This window comes from Lissotriton vulgaris, chromosome 6, assembly GCF_964263255.1.
Source record: "Lissotriton vulgaris chromosome 6, aLisVul1.2, whole genome shotgun sequence".
NCBI lineage: Eukaryota > Metazoa > Chordata > Amphibia > Caudata > Salamandridae > Lissotriton > Lissotriton vulgaris.
Window position 1 is genome coordinate 772,739,714 of NC_141694.1, and position 18,741 is coordinate 772,758,454.

At 42.0% G+C, this 18,741-nt stretch overlaps 1 protein-coding gene across 2 annotated transcripts in view; it reads left to right on the plus strand.

The window, feature by feature from the left end:
• The window catches only part of LOC147707963 (amine sulfotransferase-like), a 576,176-nt gene that overhangs the window by 299,417 nt on the left and 258,018 nt on the right, over positions 1 to 18,741 (plus strand). The window contains exons 3-4 of one of the 2 annotated variants that reach the window (XM_086926766.1): positions 6,837 to 6,995; positions 14,150 to 14,358. In XM_086926766.1, the coding sequence (XP_086782892.1) occupies positions 6,837 to 6,995; positions 14,150 to 14,358 (368 nt within the window). The remainder of the gene's footprint in view (positions 1 to 6,836; positions 6,996 to 14,149; positions 14,359 to 18,741) is intronic. The other variant, XM_086926767.1, reaches the window with a different exon arrangement.

Below are 18,741 nucleotides of genomic sequence, written 5' to 3' on the forward strand. Positions count from 1 at the left end.
TGTAGACGTTACATGGATTGGACAGAGAGGGTTAAAGTGGCACCAATTGATTCCATTGGTGAAATCCTTTTTACATCTCCAACACCCTGATCTCATAATTGTGCACTGTGGTGGCAATGACCTAGGCACTTTGACAGGGGTGGGTCTGGAAATGCTTATGAAGGACACCTTTGCACAATTGATGACACTGTTCCCCAAAACTGCCTTTGTATATTCTAATATATGCCAAAGGCAGAAATGGAACTGGTCCAACCACTATTGTCAAAGGATTGGAAAAGCTAGGAAACATGTGAATAAATCTGTTTCTGCCATTTTCCGAGACTATCGAATGGGGTCCATTTACAACAACAATCTGCGTTATAACATGAATGACATCTATAGGAGAGACGGTGTGCATTTTACAGATGAGGGGAACAGAGTCTTCCTCATAAACTTAAGACTCTGCATCGGTACTTACTTGTAGGTACTAACATTTCCCAACAAACACAATGGCTCTTTTTAGAGCCACACAACACATAAACAAATACACTTCATAAATATCTAAAATTATTTTTATTTTTCTTGCTTAGGTACGCTTACAGGACGACTTCCAATATTATAGCTGTACGTCGTCCATACGTGCTTGGTACGCGTACGATTAATCTACCATGAAGAAAAATAGCCTTTATCACTAATTTTCTATCATTCCCGAGGACCCCATCCCCCGGGGCTCATATCTAACGTTGCGGACCGTGGGAACAGCCGCAAGGCCTCCACGATCCCAGCCGGCTCCCCACTTCCTGCGGGAGCCGGCATTGCTATTCCTCACAGAGAGCAGCTTACATGCTTCAATTCTAATTTCAAACATGATTTCAACAGTTTGTTATACATTTTATAAAATAATATAATACTGCATGCTAAAGCAGAAAAGTCTGCACAATTATAATAGAATACAAAATAGAAAAAAATATATATACTTCTACACTCAACAAACTCATAACCAGAGTATACAGTTTAATTTAAAAAACACCCTACCACAACTAGTTTTTCAAACTCATTGTACAATACATTGTGTCACAAAATAGGTTACATACATGGTTACTCTATAAGGTCACATAGAAAAAAGAAGGCCACTCTTACGCTATCAGGAAAACACAACAAAAGTATAAGGTCCAAACTTCCATTGTAGTGATTTCTTAGTTGCAGGTCTAGTTGTCAGATCGATACACACACTCCCTCATGGCTGGTATACACCCACACCACACCCATTCAGCGCATCAGTCACTACACACGTGACCATATCTATAAAAAAGAAGGAGCGCACATGTTGTACGCCATTTTAGAGTTGTTTCCAAAGCACCGAACGAAGGGCCCACTACTACATGAGTGGCCTCTTTGGTCACTGAGTTAGTAGTGCCCAAAGCACTGACCAGGTGAAGAACCTGTGATGATGATGATGATGGGAGCACGAGTATGTAGTGAGCCTTAAATGTATCAAGACTCTGCAACACGTATGAGACTTCTTTGTTGGAGATCGTGACTACATCATGAAGAAACTCGTTTCCACAAAAGGTGAGCAGTGACACTTGAGTACGCATCAGAAGGAGCAAAGGGTTGTAGCTGACTACATACAAAAATGCAACTTCATATTTTAGACGAACGCACTCCTATATAATGTATTAATTTACATATTTAATTTTTTTCCCAATAGCAGTAACGTTTTTATAATCGCTGAAATGTCCGGAATATATTCACAATATAAACAGGGACATATTATCAAGACCCGGTGCAGATAAAGCGACGATAATGGGCTTGATAATATGCCTTGACTCCACACCACTGGAGTCAAGCTAGCTGGGCTGATGAGAGGTGTTACCTCGAAACCGGTCCGGTCCTCGGATGCTTGATTCCGTTCTGGGAAGGACATGGCTTTTGTAGTTCAGACTGGACTGTTCCCATGGGGCAAAGGGTCAGAGCTGATTTGCATATCGCCATTGTCTAACCCAGGGTGGTGTGGAGTGCAAAATAACGATGGATTTGGGCCCAGATCTTTGGACTGGGTTGAGTGTGTGACATTGATCCACATTCGGTCCATCACCTGTTGTGTTTGCATATTCCGCCCTAAGTGCGCTGGGGATGCCCAGACGTGGGTCCCAGGCACTCCACACCACTGGAGTCAAGCTAGCCGGGCTGATGAGAGGTGTTACCTCGAAACCGGTCCGGTCCTCGGATGCTTGATTCCGTTCTGGGAAGGACATGGCTTTTGTAGTTCAGACTGGACTGTTCCCATGGGGCACAGGGTCAGAGCTGATTTGCATATCGCCATTGTCTAACCCAGGGTGGTGTGGAGTGCAAAATAACGATGGATTTGGGCCCAGATCTTTGGACTGGGTTGAGTGTGTGACATTGATCCACATTCGGTCCATCACCTGTTGTGTTTGCATATTCCGCCCTAAGTGCGCTGGGGATGCCCAGACGTGGGTCCCAGGCACTCCACACCACTGGAGTCAAGCTAGCCGGGCTGATGAGAGGTGTTACCTCGAAACCGGTCCGGTCCTCGGATGCTTGATTCCGTTCTGGGAAGGACATGGCTTTTGTAGTTCAGACTGGACTGTTCCCATGGGGCACAGGGTCAGAGCTGATTTGCATATCGCCATTGTCTAACCCAGGGTGGTGTGGAGTGCAAAATAACGATGGATTTGGGCCCAGATCTTTGGACTGGGTTGAGTGTGTGACATTGATCCACATTCGGTCCATCACCTGTTGTGTTTGCATATTCCGCCCTAAGTGCGCTGGGGATGCCCAGACGTGGGTCCCAGGCACTCCACACCATTGGAGTAAAGCTAGCCGGGCTGATGAGAGGTGTTACCTCGAAACCGGTCCGGTCCTCGGATGCTTGATTCCGTTCTGGGAAGGACATGGCTTTTGTAGTTCAGACTGGACTGTTCCCATGGGGCACAGGGTCAGAGCTGATTTGCATATCGCCATTGTCTAACCCAGGGTGGTGTGGAGTGCAAAATAACGATGGATTTGGGCCCAGATCTTTGGACTGGGTTGAGTGTGTGACATTGATCCACATTCGGTCCATCACCTGTTGTGTTTGCATATTCCGCCCTAAGTGCGCTGGGGATGCCCAGACGTGGGTCCCAGGCACTCCACACCACTGGAGTCAAGCTAGCCGGGCTGATGAGAGGTGTTACCTCGAAACCGGTCCGGTCCTCGGATGCTTGATTCCGTTCTGGGAAGGACATGGCTTTTGTAGTTCAGACTGGACTGTTCCCATGGGGCACAGGGTCAGAGCTGATTTGCATATCGCCATTGTCTAACCCAGGGTGGTGTGGAGTGCAAAATAACGATGGATTTGGGCCCAGATCTTTGGACTGGGTTGAGTGTGTGACATTGATCCACATTCGGTCCATCACCTGTTGTGTTTGCATATTCCGCCCTAAGTGCGCTGGGGATGCCCAGACGTGGGTCCCAGGCACTCCACACCACTGGAGTCAAGCTAGCCGGGCTGATGAGAGGTGTTACCTCGAAACCGGTCCGGTCCTCGGATGCTTGATTCCGTTCTGGGAAGGACATGGCTTTTGTAGTTCAGACTGGACTGTTCCCATGGGGCACAGGGTCAGAGCTGATTTGCATATCGCCATTGTCTAACCCAGGGTGGTGTGGAGTGCAAAATAACGATGGATTTGGGCCCAGATCTTTGGACTGGGTTGAGTGTGTGACATTGATCCACATTCGGTCCATCACCTGTTGTGTTTGCTTGTGAATTCCCATAGCACCCCAGGTTCTTGTGTTAACCTGGGCTGCTATAGGAATTCACAAGGACATACTACCAAGCCCATTAGAGCCGCTTTATCGGCAGTTTCCTGCCAATAAAAGCGGCGATAACAGCGTCGGCCGGTAGTGGGAGTACCGGCCGGGTGGTTACGTGGGGAGGGGGGGCAGGGTTGGGGGTAGTAATGTTTGAAATACGGACTTTAAGAGGTAAGTAAACATAAAAATTAGTAAAACAAATTTCGTTGCTTGCACTGCATCGCATTTGCATCGCAAAAGAATCCCATGTTAACGCCAGAACATAGGCTTCTATGGGAATTAACAAGGACGTATTATCAAGCTCACCCTCCCAACATTAATAAAAAAACACAGACAATGCATGTACCCGGAGCTGGAAGGTCATTTTATATATTACTGCCCCAGAAAGGTGGTGTTCCCCGCGATGTGTACGGCGAGAGAGAGATGGAGAGCTCAAAACATATTTATTTTTTAAAAAGACCCGAGGGGTGCCGCTCCCCGAGACTGCAGGGAGTAGGACCGTAACCCCCCGCATACTTCAAAATAAAACCAGAGGAGTGCCGTTCCTGAGTGCTCGGGGCACCTTACAAACCCCCATTATGCAAACGAATTGCCCCCCGGGACCTAATGAATAAAACGGACTTCTAGTTTTTTCACCTTTTCCACCACTTACAAGTACTGCACGAGTACCCTGCCATTTTTTATTTTTTTTTAAATAAAAATTGAGCCTAAAGATCCATGTACCACCCCCTGACCAAGACTATGGGGTCAGAATGTTTCTACCCTGCCCGCTTTCCTTATTTCTCAACTTTGTTTTGTTTTCTTCTCACTCGGCTCTCACAACAAACAAGATGGCTGCCAACATTTCCTGGTTTGGAGTATTGACAACCAATCAGCATGCAGCTCCTGCTCGTAATTGTACGTATTTCCGTATGCATACGCCGAGATTTTTCTTTTTTTTAAAAATAAATAAAAAAAGAGCCTAAACATCCATGTACGACCCCCTGAGCAAGAATAAAGGGTCAGAATGTTTCTAGCCTGCCCCTTCCCTTATTTCTCAACTTTGTTTTACTGTTTTCTTGTGACTCGGTTCTACATACATAATTAAATAACAGTGAGCCTCTTTTTGAGAGATACATGCATTGCAAGGGGTTGGTTTTGCACCTGCTTCCTACTGTTGCCTGTGTAATGAGTGAAAGCTTGTGAAAATAGCCTTTGCAACAGTTTGTTTTAAACAGTAGCCCACATACCACAGGGTTTTACCTATGCAAAGTGCTCCTGGCAGAACCTTAAACGAAATGCAGGCAAAATCTTTGCACTGAATGCTAGTTGTTTGAACACCCTTCCAGTATTAAGTGATTCAAGAGTTGAATACGTACATAATACAGACTGATTCACATAGATAAGCTTTTTTGTGAACATGTACTGTTTTTTTGGTATTCACAAACTACAAGCTTAATTTACTAATAGTAATTTTACGACTGCAGAGATTCCGCATTCAGAGGCTTATTTATGAGCACCTGCATCAATTTGGTACTGCTGTTGTGTCACTTTTGGTGACAAAGTGTGGCGTAAAATATGTACCACGTTGTGCCCTATTTACAAAGTGATGCACCTAGGCAGATGCGTAACTTTGTAAAACCTTGCACCATATTATACCTGCGTCAAGTATACTGTATGCGGGCGGCGTTCCCCCGCAAGTAAGCCTTGTAGAAGTGGTGCAGTGAAATCTATTAGATTTCACTGTGCCTTTCATGGCAGGCATAAGGGTGACGCAGCACCATGGGCACAGGCCTACCCCATGCATTGCTGGAGTTGCGTAATTCTTACGATGCTACTCCAGCAATGCGTCGGTTTTGCACCTGACAAATGCGCCAGGATTTCTGACGCATCTGTCTTTCCTTGTGACATAGAGTGCCGTATATATTAAATAGGGCACATCCATCGTGTCCCAAAGAGGGCACAGAGAAACTGATGCTTCAGTTTCCCATAAATGAGGCCCTCAGTAAGGAGAACTATACACAATATTACATGAAAAGCCTATATTTTTACGTGCGGAATCTCTGAGTCTCTGCAATCCTAAAAAATTACTATTACTAAATGTACTTCGTAGTTTGTGAATACCAAACAAATAGTAAACTTATACAAAAGTGTAAGTTCACCTTAGTGAATTAGGCCCTGCATATTTATGTTGCGTTTTGTAATATTTAGGCTTCTTTGGCACCTGGAAAATGAGTTAACCTCTATTAATTGCATGTCCTGCAATTATTGACGACAGCTGAGGATGAAAATTCACAGTGAGGGGAAGAGCAAGTAATAGCTAATACTGGTACAAGTATATGAGCAAGAATGCTATTAGCCTACTTCCCGCTCATTTCACCCAAGGCATGACATGAACAAGGCCACTGTCACAATCTGCTTCAGGTCTTGGCCACTGAACTTAGAACTCTGGAAAACAACAGCAGTCAGTGACCGTATTTTCAGCATTCTGATCAGCTGAGCCAATGTCTGTATTCCATAAAGAGTGATACATTAGTTTAACTGTGAAAAATTCATCACAACTACCTAACTATCCAGAGAGAATTAATGTAAACAACAATACCATTTTCGGGTCTGATCTCGCTTGAGCCACTTTACAAAAACAGTAACAGGGCTGACCTTGCTGTTAAACAAATGATGTGTGAAGTGTGGCTCAATGGTTAGAGAGGCAGACCCTGATGCAGTAGTCTGGCTGGGACCGGGGTTCAATTTCCGCCTCGGTGGGTCTCGGGCTCAATTTCCTCGGACCTGATAATTCTCGCCTCGGTACCTATTCTGAACATGAGCCCCACTCTGCACCTCTGGGCAATAGCTTGCTTAATCTCTACAACGGCCCCACCAACGCTGAGGATGCCTGACTTCACCTTGGGGGTGCCCAGGAGTGGGCTCCTCACAGGGAAAGGCCAGGAAGGGTTCCTCTGCGGTATTCGTACAAGCACCGAGATGCCTCCGGGTAGTCGTGCGCTATATAAGTGCGTAATTATCCTTTATTATTATTATTCTTGTGTTTCTTATTTCAGGCTCCAGAGGCTTTGTGCTGGATGAGAGCAAAAGTGGTATCGAGAAATATAAGGGATTTAATTTTGTGGCATCGATGTTTGTACGTGAACACGTAGACTCCTTGGAAGAATTTGAAATTAGAGACGAAGATGTATTATTAGCCGGGTATCTAAAATCAGGTAAGGTAAATCCTTCTTTTAGACCAATCACAGAATTTACAAATACCTATCACTTGGGGCTTTATGAAGTCTCAGGATGACCTTTAATCTCCAAGTTAACCCAATGTATCTCAGCCAGAGATGCTATTTTGGAGAAATTACATCACATAACAATGGTGACTTCTAAAGTAACAGTTTTCTTTTTTACAAGAAATGTTATTACGTCAAATGTCCTTTTACTGTTGGTCTCTGGAGAAGGACCGTCAAACCCTCCTGCCAAGACTTTACTACCTCCTTTTCTTGAGTAGGTATATTATGTAAATAAAAGAGAAAAATACATTTACAGGGTAAGGTGTGGAACTGGAGATAGTGGGGCGATGATATTTACCTACTACGCCCTCATACCCCCTACATTTCCACCTCCCTGCACCTCTGCCTCGTCTCAGTAGACCTGCTTTCAGCATACATAGTCCAATTAAGGCCTCCATGCTAGCATTTGCAGCTTTATACAATAAACCTCAAGATGATTCTGCTTCCAATAATATTAATACGTTTGGTGTATTGCAATTGTTTGGAAACAACCCCTCTGCTCTGCAAGGTATTTGTGAATCTTGCGCAAGGCATCAGGGAGGCTGGCTGCAGTGTAAAGCAAATCACTACATTGTGAGCAGCCTGTTTGTGCACATGCCAACTATAAGTCTATACATTTTTGCACCTAGGTTTACCTGGTGCACAGTTGATATGTTTACCAGTTTTTATTAGTTTTGCATTTTCGCTATATGTCAATGGCATTTTCCAAAGTGGTTTTACAGTTGCTATTGATTGTGCTTTTTTTTTTTTTACAAAAAGAGATAAAGGTCTATATATGCTAGCTTTGCATTACAGAAAAAAAAGTGGAGTAAGATTGGAGGCTTGGGGAAGTTAAGTATTAACTGGTAAAAGTGCCTTCAAGTGATTCACATAAGCACACACAGTCTGAAAATTCACATAATGATATATCACAGTTCCAGCCGGTAACCTACAGTTAATAAATCTCTACTCCAGTTTTCAATTCCTTCCCGAAAGATCTACAAAATATACTGATGCAATGTGTGTGGACAGCTCATTAATCAAAGTCAGATAATATGAATATAGAGGTTACAAAAAGATTGAAACAAAACACAAAAATGGCCGGGGTTTGCAAAGAGATTCACTACAGTTGGTACCTCTGAGCCATTCTTGCACGCATCTATTCCAAACCAAAAATACATAAACAGAACAGTGAATATCAATAAAACAGACAACACTTTCAAAAGGGAAAATTAAACAATAAGGAAAGAGAAGAGGTTTCCGACGTTTCGGTCTTGTTGGTGTATGCATCCGTTCAACCATTTTCAGGATGATAAAATAGGTTGTGTGACCACTGTATTATCAAAATATTCAATCTATATATACATCAATAAAAGTAAAAACTAAAGAAGAAAATAGCACACCCGTGAATAAAGAGAAAAAGACAGTGACTTGCCCTATAAAAGGTTTAATCGAGAATGGGCAAAAGAAGTTGAAAACATACCCATACAGAAGACACTGAAGGATAAATCCACCAACCTTAAAGAAAGTAATGGTGAAAAAACCGATTGAAGCCATAACCTTCAGAAAGCACTGTGGGATGAGTCCGAGACCAAGATAAGACATTTTAGAAAGTTGTGGTAAATAAAAGGACAGTAATTAAAAAACGTACTCAGGAACATTCTATTAGGAATGTCCAATCTCGATTGTATCCGTAGACTAAGAACATGTCCTGATTGTTTACACGGAAAGAGCTATTGAAAAGCTTGAGCAATTCGAACAATTAGCAACTAGAAGGAAAAAGGAAAAGTAAACATTACTTCTCAGTTCCTTAATATGTATACTCAGGAATGCATAGCAACAGAAACTACTGACATAACATGTCGTTTATAAACCTAAAGGTGATTATAAGTTGTAGTCACATTGCAACAGTTTTGAAAAAAGAGAGGAATGCCTCTTGGTGTCGTTCAGTATTCTAAAAATTATTGTTGAAATGACCTAGCTCGAGTGACCGTCTTACATGTAGAGGCTAGGCTAACACAACTCCACATTCAGTATTCAGTGGATCAAATAGGTTTATAGATACTTTGTCACATTTGATGATTGATGCAAAGGCTCTAATATATCTCTCAAGGATCTTAGATAAAAGCTTTGCAGTTATTAAATGGTACACAGAGTGGCCCATTATTTCAATTGTTTGAAGAAATCACACAGTGAGTGTCCCAATTTGGAAGAGTCTGGTGTAATGATTTGTGAACATGACCGGAAACGTGTGCTTACAATCATATGCTCTATTCTCTATTCATGCCTAAGCTGGTTATATCAAGCGCTACCATATACATATTTTCCCACAATCGTAGTAGTTGATATGGATACATATACCCCGCTATTCCAATGTATATAGAAATGCTACCCTTATCGTTTAAAGAGCTTACCAAATGTTAAGGCTTGAATACAATCGCCATAGAAATTTAGCTGGTGATTATGCTTGCAAAAGCCTATGGAACAACATAACAGAATTTAGTTATAAAGGAACGCTCTGCTCCGAGCCAATTGAGCAATTTCAAACTGTGGCAAAATAGCCAAACAATTGTGTGTGCAAGCAAGAGACAGAGTGAAACTCCTCCGTAACGCCGCTAACACTTCAGTTGGCGTCTGTCAAAGTATAAACAAGAGATTTACAGATCCTTGAACAACTACTTGAAAACAGACCAAGACCACAAAATGTCCCTACTTCTTTTGTTGTTGATTGTGTTAAAATTTCACTTTGTGAAAATGTCTTTGTCTTTGAGAACACGTTTTTTAAACAACAGAAGGCCTCTGATATAGCGAACATCTATGTATCAACCCTTGAGAAACAGTTAATCTATGATGCCACCAACCCTTTTTCATTGAACATTATTCGTTGGCTAAGGTATATAGATGATGTGTTTTTAATTTGGAGGGGCAACAAAGACCTACTTTTGGCTTTTCACAAATGGCTTTATTCTAGAAAGCATGAATTTCCTAGACATCACCATCAAGGTAGATTTCAATAACCTCCTTTACACCACTTTGTACACGGAACCTACTGCGAGAAATAAACTGTTTCAGTATAATAGCCACAATCATCAGGCGCCTAAAAATGTCCTGCCTTTCGGGCAGTTTCTGCATTTACGCAGAAACTGTATGCATAAAGAAGATATTTTGCTGATGCAAAAAAACTAAAAGAAAAGCTAAAAGCACGAGGCTATCCCACCAAACTGCTTAAGAACTCTCTCAAACATGCATGGTACAATACCCATGAGGCTTTATTGGAAGTCGAAGATAAATCAACACACCCACAGCCTTTTTGTGTATCTACCTTTGGCACATATTCAAATAACATCAAGGGAATTGTTAACAAACACTGGACACTATTGAATGGACTACCAGGACTGGAGCATAAACCCATGTTCTCTTTAAGAGGGGCTCTAATTTGAAAGATCGCCTAGTCCATGCCTACACCTCTCCTGATACTAATATTGTCAATTATATGCGAAAGTTGATCCCTGTAGTGGGATATTACAAATGGAACGTGTATAGCATGTGGCACAACACAGACCCATAAGCCATTCACCATTAATGGACTAAATATGACTCTTAAGCAGTTTTCTAACTGCAACACAAACAATGTTGTCTATTGTTTTAAATGCCCTCGTGGCCTACACTATATAGGGAAAACTACACAAGCAGTTAAGAAGCATATCCTTCAACATCAATCCAGAATTCGATGTGGAGTAGAAAATACATCACTAGTCAAACATTACACTAGGACCCATCACACAGCTAAAGATATGCCTTCGTGGGTGGTGGAAGTGGTCAAACCATCGATAAGACACACCAATGTTGACCGTGTTCTCATATTGAAAGAAAACCAATGGATATGTCATACAAACAACATGGCCAAAGATCTTAATTCAGCAATGGAATGAAACTCCCTAGCATGTACTCTCTAATAGCATGGCCCTTTGATTCTCCACCTTTGTTAATGTATCGAGGTGGGCCATCGATCTGCATAGCATTGCAGTAGGACCTTTTTTTAAAACATACTTTATATGAGCTGTTGGAAGCTCAAAGCTATTTCTTTCCTGCAATCATTTAAACAAGAATGTATACATATGTTAATAACCTAAACCATCAGTTTGTTTATATGTGATGAGATATTATATCATCCACAAGCATAACATCTTGAACACATGTCCTCTGTATTGTCAAGGAATATGACTTGTTTTGTCAATTAAGTCTAGCTTCCACAAGAGATGTGTAATGTTATGAGAAGACTAGGGTGGTTTCACATGTATTTGTTTTTCTGTATAAGATTAGTCATTATTGATTCATTCTTTTAACTGTCATCTTTTACATTCTGTCACTGTCCTTTTCTATGACTTTCATATGTAATGATGCTGTCAGCCTTGTTCTGAAGAGCTCCACATCCTTCTATACCCTTTGTAAAATACATAACCTCTATAAATCTTTAAATATGGGATTAGTAAAAGGTGTGTTTGTCTGCACCTAAGATGGCTACACAATAAGATTAAGTTAACAGTGGAGTTATTCCACAGTATATCTTTTGCTTCATTTTTGAGTAGGAAATACATCTTCCTTGAAATTTCGTATATGGTTCATAAATAAATAATATATAGATAAATGCCACCTTTAGATTAGGGATGCAAAGTTTATTGATATGGTCTTCTTCCCTTTTCTAGGCTTTTTGGAGGACAGGCTGCATGACTACCTGTGTAATATAAGCAATGTAAAATCTTTTGGAATGCTCCCCTTCTATGTCCACCTTAAAAGGCCTATACCGACACCTATAAATGCCGAGATTTATGCGAGCATCTATCCTTGAAATTCTCTTGATATCATAAGATGGCTGTCCCTTTTCTTCAAAAAATCACCTCGATGAGGTGTTAACCTTTTAGTCCTTTATGTTGATCGGTAATTGCATATTCCAATATGACCGCCGTTCCTGGGAACATCCGTCTTTCTAATAAGGTCCCGCACTTACATTCGACAGACACCGACTGAAGTGTTAGTGGCATTAAAGAGGAGTTTCACTCTGTCTCTTGCTCTGTAAGTTTTGGCACACACAATTGTTTGGCTATTTTGCCATAGTTTGAAATTTCTCGATTGGTTCGGGCCAGAGCACACCATTCCAACTAAATTCTGTCCTCTTGTGACTTTTGCAAGCATAATAACCAGCTAACTTACTATGGCGATTGTATTCAAACCTTAACATTTGTTAAGCTCTTTAAACAATAAGGGTAACATTGGAATAGCGGGGTATATGTATGCGTATCAACAACTACGATTGCGTGAAAATATGTATATGGTAGTGCTTGATATAATCAGCTTAGGCATGAATAGAGAATATGATTGTAAGCACACATTTCAGGTCATGTTTAAAAGGCATTACACCAGACTCTTATAACTTGGGAAGCTCACTATGCGATTTCTTCAAACAATTGAAATAATGGGCCACTCCATTCACCATCTCATAACTGCCGAGCTTTTATCTAAGATTCTTGAGAGAGATTTTAGAGCCTTTGCATCAATCATTGAATGTGACAAAGTATCTGTAAACCCATTTGATTCACTGAATACTGAATGTGGAGTTGTGTTTGCCTAGCCTCTATATGGAAGATGCTCACTCGAGCTAGGTCGTTTCAACAATAATTTTTAGAATACTGAACCCCACCGAGAGGCATTCCTCTCTTGTTTCAAAACTGTTGCAATGTGACTGCAACTGATATTTAATCTCCTTTAGGTTTATATATGACATTATATGCTAGTCATTTCTATAGCTATACATTCCTGAGCATTCGGATTAAGGAACTAAGAAGTCATATTTCCTTTTCCTTTTTCCTTCTAGTTGATGATTGTTTGAAATGTACGAACTTTTAAATAGCTCTTTCTGGGTAAACAATTAGGAAATGTTATTAGTCTAGGGATTCAATCACGATTGGACATTCCTAATAGTATGTTCATAAGTATGTTTCTTAATTACTGTCCTTTTATTCACCACAACTTTCTAAAATGTCTTACCTTGATCTGTGTCTCATCCCACAGTGCTTTCTGAAGGTTACGGCTACAATCACTTTTTTCACCACTACTTTCTTTAAGGTTGGTGGATTTACCCCTCAGTGTCTTCTGTAGGGTATGGTTTCAACTTTTTTACCCATTCTCGATTTAAACTTTTATAGGGCAAGTCACTTTCTTTTTCTCTTTATTCACGGGTGTGCTATTTTCTTCTTTAGTTTTTACCTTTATTGATGTATATATTGATTGAATGTTTTGCTAATACAGGGGTCACACAACAGCCCATTTTATTGTCCTGAAGATGGTCTAACGGATGCATACACCAACAAGACCGAAATGTCCACAACGTCATCTATTTCCTTATTGTTTAACTTTCCCTTTTGAAAGTTTTTTCGGTTTTATTCAGTCTCACTGTTCTGTTCTGTTTTTAGTTTGGAATAGATGTGTGCAAGAATGACTTGGAGGTACTAATTGTAGTGAATCTCTTTGTAATCCTCATTCATTTTTTTGTTTTGTTTCAACATTTTTGTTCCCGTTATATTCATATTATATAAATTTGATTAATGAAGAATCCATACCCGTTGCATCAGTATATTTTGTAGATCTTTCAGGAAGAAATTGAAAACTGGAGTAGAGATTATTTAACTGCAGGTTACTGGCTAGAACCTTGATATATCATTGTATGAATTGTCAGACTGAGTGTGCTGAAGTGAATCCCTATAAGTTTTGCATTACGGCCCTTTTTTGATTTCGTATTTCCTTGTACAATGTTATTTAAGACTTTGCATTCACAACATGGTTTGCACTGAATGTTTGAATGCACCATTTTATGTGTATTAGACCCTGGAAATGTTTTCTGAAATATGGGGCCTTCCTCATGCATTTGCTCTCAAGACATATGTCAGAATTGCTTCACATCATTTATGTGCACTCAAGTTACAAACAACCCATCAAGAACACTTTGTCAATATTTTACTGTAATGCTGAGGGTCATAAAAAACTTTTTTGCATTTTTGCAAAATAGCACATTTGAGGAAAAACTGAAAGCATTTTACTTTGTTTTACAGGAAACATTTTCACTCAACAGGTCATGAGTTTGATTTATAATGAAGGTCACCGCAAGGGAACAGAAAATATAAAAAATATGGAAAGAATTCCATGGATAGAGTACGTCCTAAAGAATGTTGATTATGCCAAATCTCCTTCACCACGGCTATTTTCCACCAATCTTCCTTATTTCTGGGTTCCTAAGGATCTACGACGCAAAAGAGGAAAGGTTAGTTACTTCAAAGTATATCTTAATTTTTCAGTACTTTCAGGCATGAGAAGTATCATATGAAAAGCGAATAGCATAGGCACTAGTTTGAATTTCCTGTTTTTTTTCTTTTCATGTGAAAAGTTTCCATATATGCTTCATATTGAGCTTCTCGAGTATGCTTAAATGCGAGAGTGAGAGGTTTTATCGCAACAAGAATATGTGTATTCTTCAGAGTGTCTTGCATTCAGTTTCATTATATAGTGAGTGACGTTCATTTACATCTTTGAGTTATTTGCTTTGCTTTGGTATGTCCCCTGCCCCTTTTTAAAGTGTTAACTTTTTTGTGGACCTGTTCCACAAGGGTGGAATACTATTGTTCACCTATTTCTACTATTACTATCTTCTGTGTCCAATCTGTTTTTATCCTTTGCCATTCTTGCTGCTTGTTACCTGTGATATGCTAGTGTTTTCCTAATAACATTAGACTTTAGGTATGTAGGAAGACATGGAGCAGTTGTGTATGGGTAACTCGGAACAAAAAAGCTGCCTCTAAAAGGTTAACTAACTTCTTTTATCCATTTTTAAAAGCATTTTGGAACAAAGTTCTCCTGCTGGCTATTAGAGGTTTAATCAGGTAGATAGAGGTTAGTGCACTCCAGAGTGGTATAAATTGTATAGAAGTTAATTAATGACCTATGCTCAATAGGTCTTCAAAACAGTCACCACTTTACCCAGCTAGTTTCAAGAGCTGAGAAAAAGAATGCATGTGTCTAAATCTAAAAGAAAACGGTGGCGTGGCCATGGAAACTGCACCATTGTAAGTGCTTTGGCAGAGTTATCTCCATGCGGACCCTCCCGGATCAATATGAGAGTCATCCAGGAGATTGTGATCTGCCCATGGTGGTGGTGAATGAGAGGGTGAGGATCCAGCAATGCCATGAGTATGGGTAACAAATCTGTGAAGATTGGATGCCACTTTTCTGGAGCTCAGAGCACAGTTGCTCCGAGTGGCCCAAGAAGGCAGCCACGGACTAGGTCCAAATTAAGGCTGGGCTCATCTAGTCCACAAGGGACATCACTGGCTCTTGAGGACCTTGAACAATCAAGGGAGATGACCTGAACATTGCGTTGTTGGACTTGCCAGTTTCTACAGGTCACCCCCAAACCTTTTGCCTTCACCCATCTTATATTCTGAACCCAATTTTATTGACATTTTCCGGACTCTGTGCACTTTACAGCTGCTAACCAAAGTTAAAGTGCTTGTGCTTTCCCCCAAACATGGTACAGTTGGCTTTCACCTAATTGGTATATTTCATTTACTTGGAAGTCCCTCATATATAGGTTACCATGACCTGTAAATTAAATGCTACTAGTGGGCAGCAGTACTCAATGCACCACCCACTAAAAAAAGCCCCCTGCACACGCTTGTGGAATAAAAAACAAGTTTATACAATTGTGAAAAAAGGAACGCCCTTCATCCACTACTCTGTGCGGTACCAGGATATATTGTCCTTATTGTAAGCTCCTTTGTTCAAAGCCTTAGCCTTGCCAGCACAAGGAGTACACAGCAACTTCTTCAGGGCTAAATTCATGTGTTTCTCATCCGTGTTGTCGGTTGTAATTCTTTCCCAAAGATGTCTATATTGTCTCCACCACTAGAGACTGGATTTAGGTTTCCTGGTATCACATGTACGGCACTTCTTAGCCAAGTGGGGGAATTTAGAACAGTCTTTCCTAAGGAAGGGATTCGCTATTTTGAAGAAAACCGTGTTTCCAATTTTTGAGGCTCCTAAATCAACTGATCCCCTATTACAGGGTTGTGGCAGTCAGCCAACAACAGCCCTGCGGCCACTGGTCATCTGATCTGGAAACCAGCTCTGTGAATCCTCCCACGTGTGGTTGGGACGGCATTTGCCCCACTTGGATAAGAACATTCCCCCACTTGAATAAGAAGTGCCATGCATGTGATAACAGGAAACCTAAATCCAGTTTCTAGTCATGTGGACAATACAAACACCTTCGGGCAGAATTGCAACTAACAACAAGGATCAGAGACACAGGAATGTAGCCCTGAAGAAGTTGCGGTGTACTCCTTTATAACGACAAAACACATGTTGGCTAGGCTAAGGCTTTGAACAAAGAAGCTTACAATAAGGACAAGAAATCCTGGAACCACACAAAGCTGTGGATGATGAGTGTTCCTTTTTTCACTATTGCATTAACTTGTTTTGTATACTACAAGCATGTGCAGGGGACGTTTGTGCTTTCTGTTAGTGGTTTACCACAGTTTAGGGAGTGGGGTGGTTCTCCCTACCCTTTTGCACCACAGTCACACATAATTACACCGAATAGTATCCATCACCCTACTAGAACAACCACTGAGCGTGCTGTGCCTTTTAAAACATGTCTTAAGCCTGCCACTGAGAGTTGAGCCGCCAACCTTCAACCACTTGCCAGCCTGGATCTCTGGTTCGTCCCACTAGAAAGCTCCGGAGGGCTGAATTCCATAACTTTGACTGGTGGCTCGTCGCAAGGCAAGCCAGCGACTTCTCACCTAATCTGGACTGGCTGAGAGCTTGGAAGGACCCCGAGAAGTAAAGCTCCAGAAAAGTTTTTAAGGAGGAAGGTAAAAATGCGGCCCGAGACCTACCGCAAGGGGTAGCCATGCAGGGTTCCATCACGGTCAGCCTGAAACTTTGACTTTGTGCTGGTCAAGTCGGACCAGATGTCCCAATAGCTGCTATAGGCTTAAATGTGTTATATAGTGCAAATCTTTAAAAATTCATATCTCCAGCTCCCTCTGTTGGATTCTTTTCGAGTTGGTGTCATTTTAAAGATAAAAATATTCCTTCTTTTTATAAATTGGTGTGGGATTTATATTGTCTGAAGTGTCTTAATTATTTACTGAATTGGGGGTTTTACATGCTTTACATACCTGTCTTTGAAGTTAAGCCTGCCTGCTCAGAGTCAAGCTACCAAGGGTTGAGCATGGGAATCATTTTCTAAGACCAATTGTGAGCCCTAGACTGTGGTAGTGTCCTTATTGCCAATCTTAGATATAAATTTGCCACTACTAATAATCACCTTTCCAATATACACATATTCACCATTCCTAGAAATGGGCACAATGAGGTATTTTGGTTCAAGACTAAACAAGTTTCAGAAATACAGAGAATCAGTAGCATGTATTACATTTGAGTAAGACAACAAAGGGGTGTGGCTTTGTAGCCAGCGATGGCAGATGCATGAGTTAGATGCTCCGTGCGGCCCAACTTCAATCATGCATTTCTCCCGACAGACATGGCCCACCACTAACGGCTGCATAAGCCCCTGTCCCGAGGGGAGGTGAGAGCCCTGCCAGAAATCCCTGGGGGGCTGAAGGAGTGCCGGAATCCCCGAAGGCAACGGACTGTGATCTGGACCGGGGCGGCATCACAAAAACAGCCAGGGCCTTCTGAGCTGTGGGGCTGAGGCACTTTCGGGAGTTGGAGGAAGGAGGGGGCCACCCACAGCTGCGGGGTGTTGGAGCAGTCTGCCAGGGGCTTGAAACTGGTGTCCTGGGGGACCTGGTTGATGACCTGCTGAGGGCGAAGAGTGGCGTTGTGAAAACCTCACAGGCCACGATTTGAGACAGCTGGGACACAGGAAGTGCAGTGTGTGGGGATGGCCCGTGCTGCGAGAGATACTTGGGACCTAGTTCGAGGCCCAGCTGGAGGTGTAATGCAGTGGCTTGACCGTGGGAGGCCCCAGAGTGGATTAATGACCCGGCCAGGGGGTCTAATGGTTGATCTGGGGTGGCTTGCGGGAGGAATCCTACATCCCTGTAGTCCCGGACTGGGAGAAATAGTGGTGAGGTGGCTTGTAAAGCAGAATATGCTCGGGCCTAGTTTGGGGCCCTGTGAACAGTGTGGGGGGAGATTTATCTCTCAGAATAATCTGGCCTGAGCTCCTTCTCCATATATTTATATACACATGCCCGGCACCGCAAGATAAAAGGTGTGAGTACCCAGGCAACAGATCCTGGAGTGTACTCGGTGCAGGAACACCACCAACACCAGACTATGCTGCTGCTGGGCTTCACCCTGCCTGAGGCGCACCGCTACAAGAGCTCCAACTGAATTTTATTGGGGGCTTTCCCACTGGGGACACTTTGCAGAGACAATTATTTTTCCTCGGTGGGCAACCGCGCCTCCTGCTGCGAGGCTCTGTGAATGGACCCTAGACTCAACCGCATGGTGGCCTTCCTTGAACCCTGGCTCCGTTCTGTTGTTTCACCAGAGGGCCTTTCACCATTTTACACCCTCAAGAGGGCTCCCCGCAACTGGTTGTGGCCCGACTCCTGCATTACAGAGACAGGAATATATTGCTGAAAATGTCTCAGACCGAAGGCCCATTTGTTTT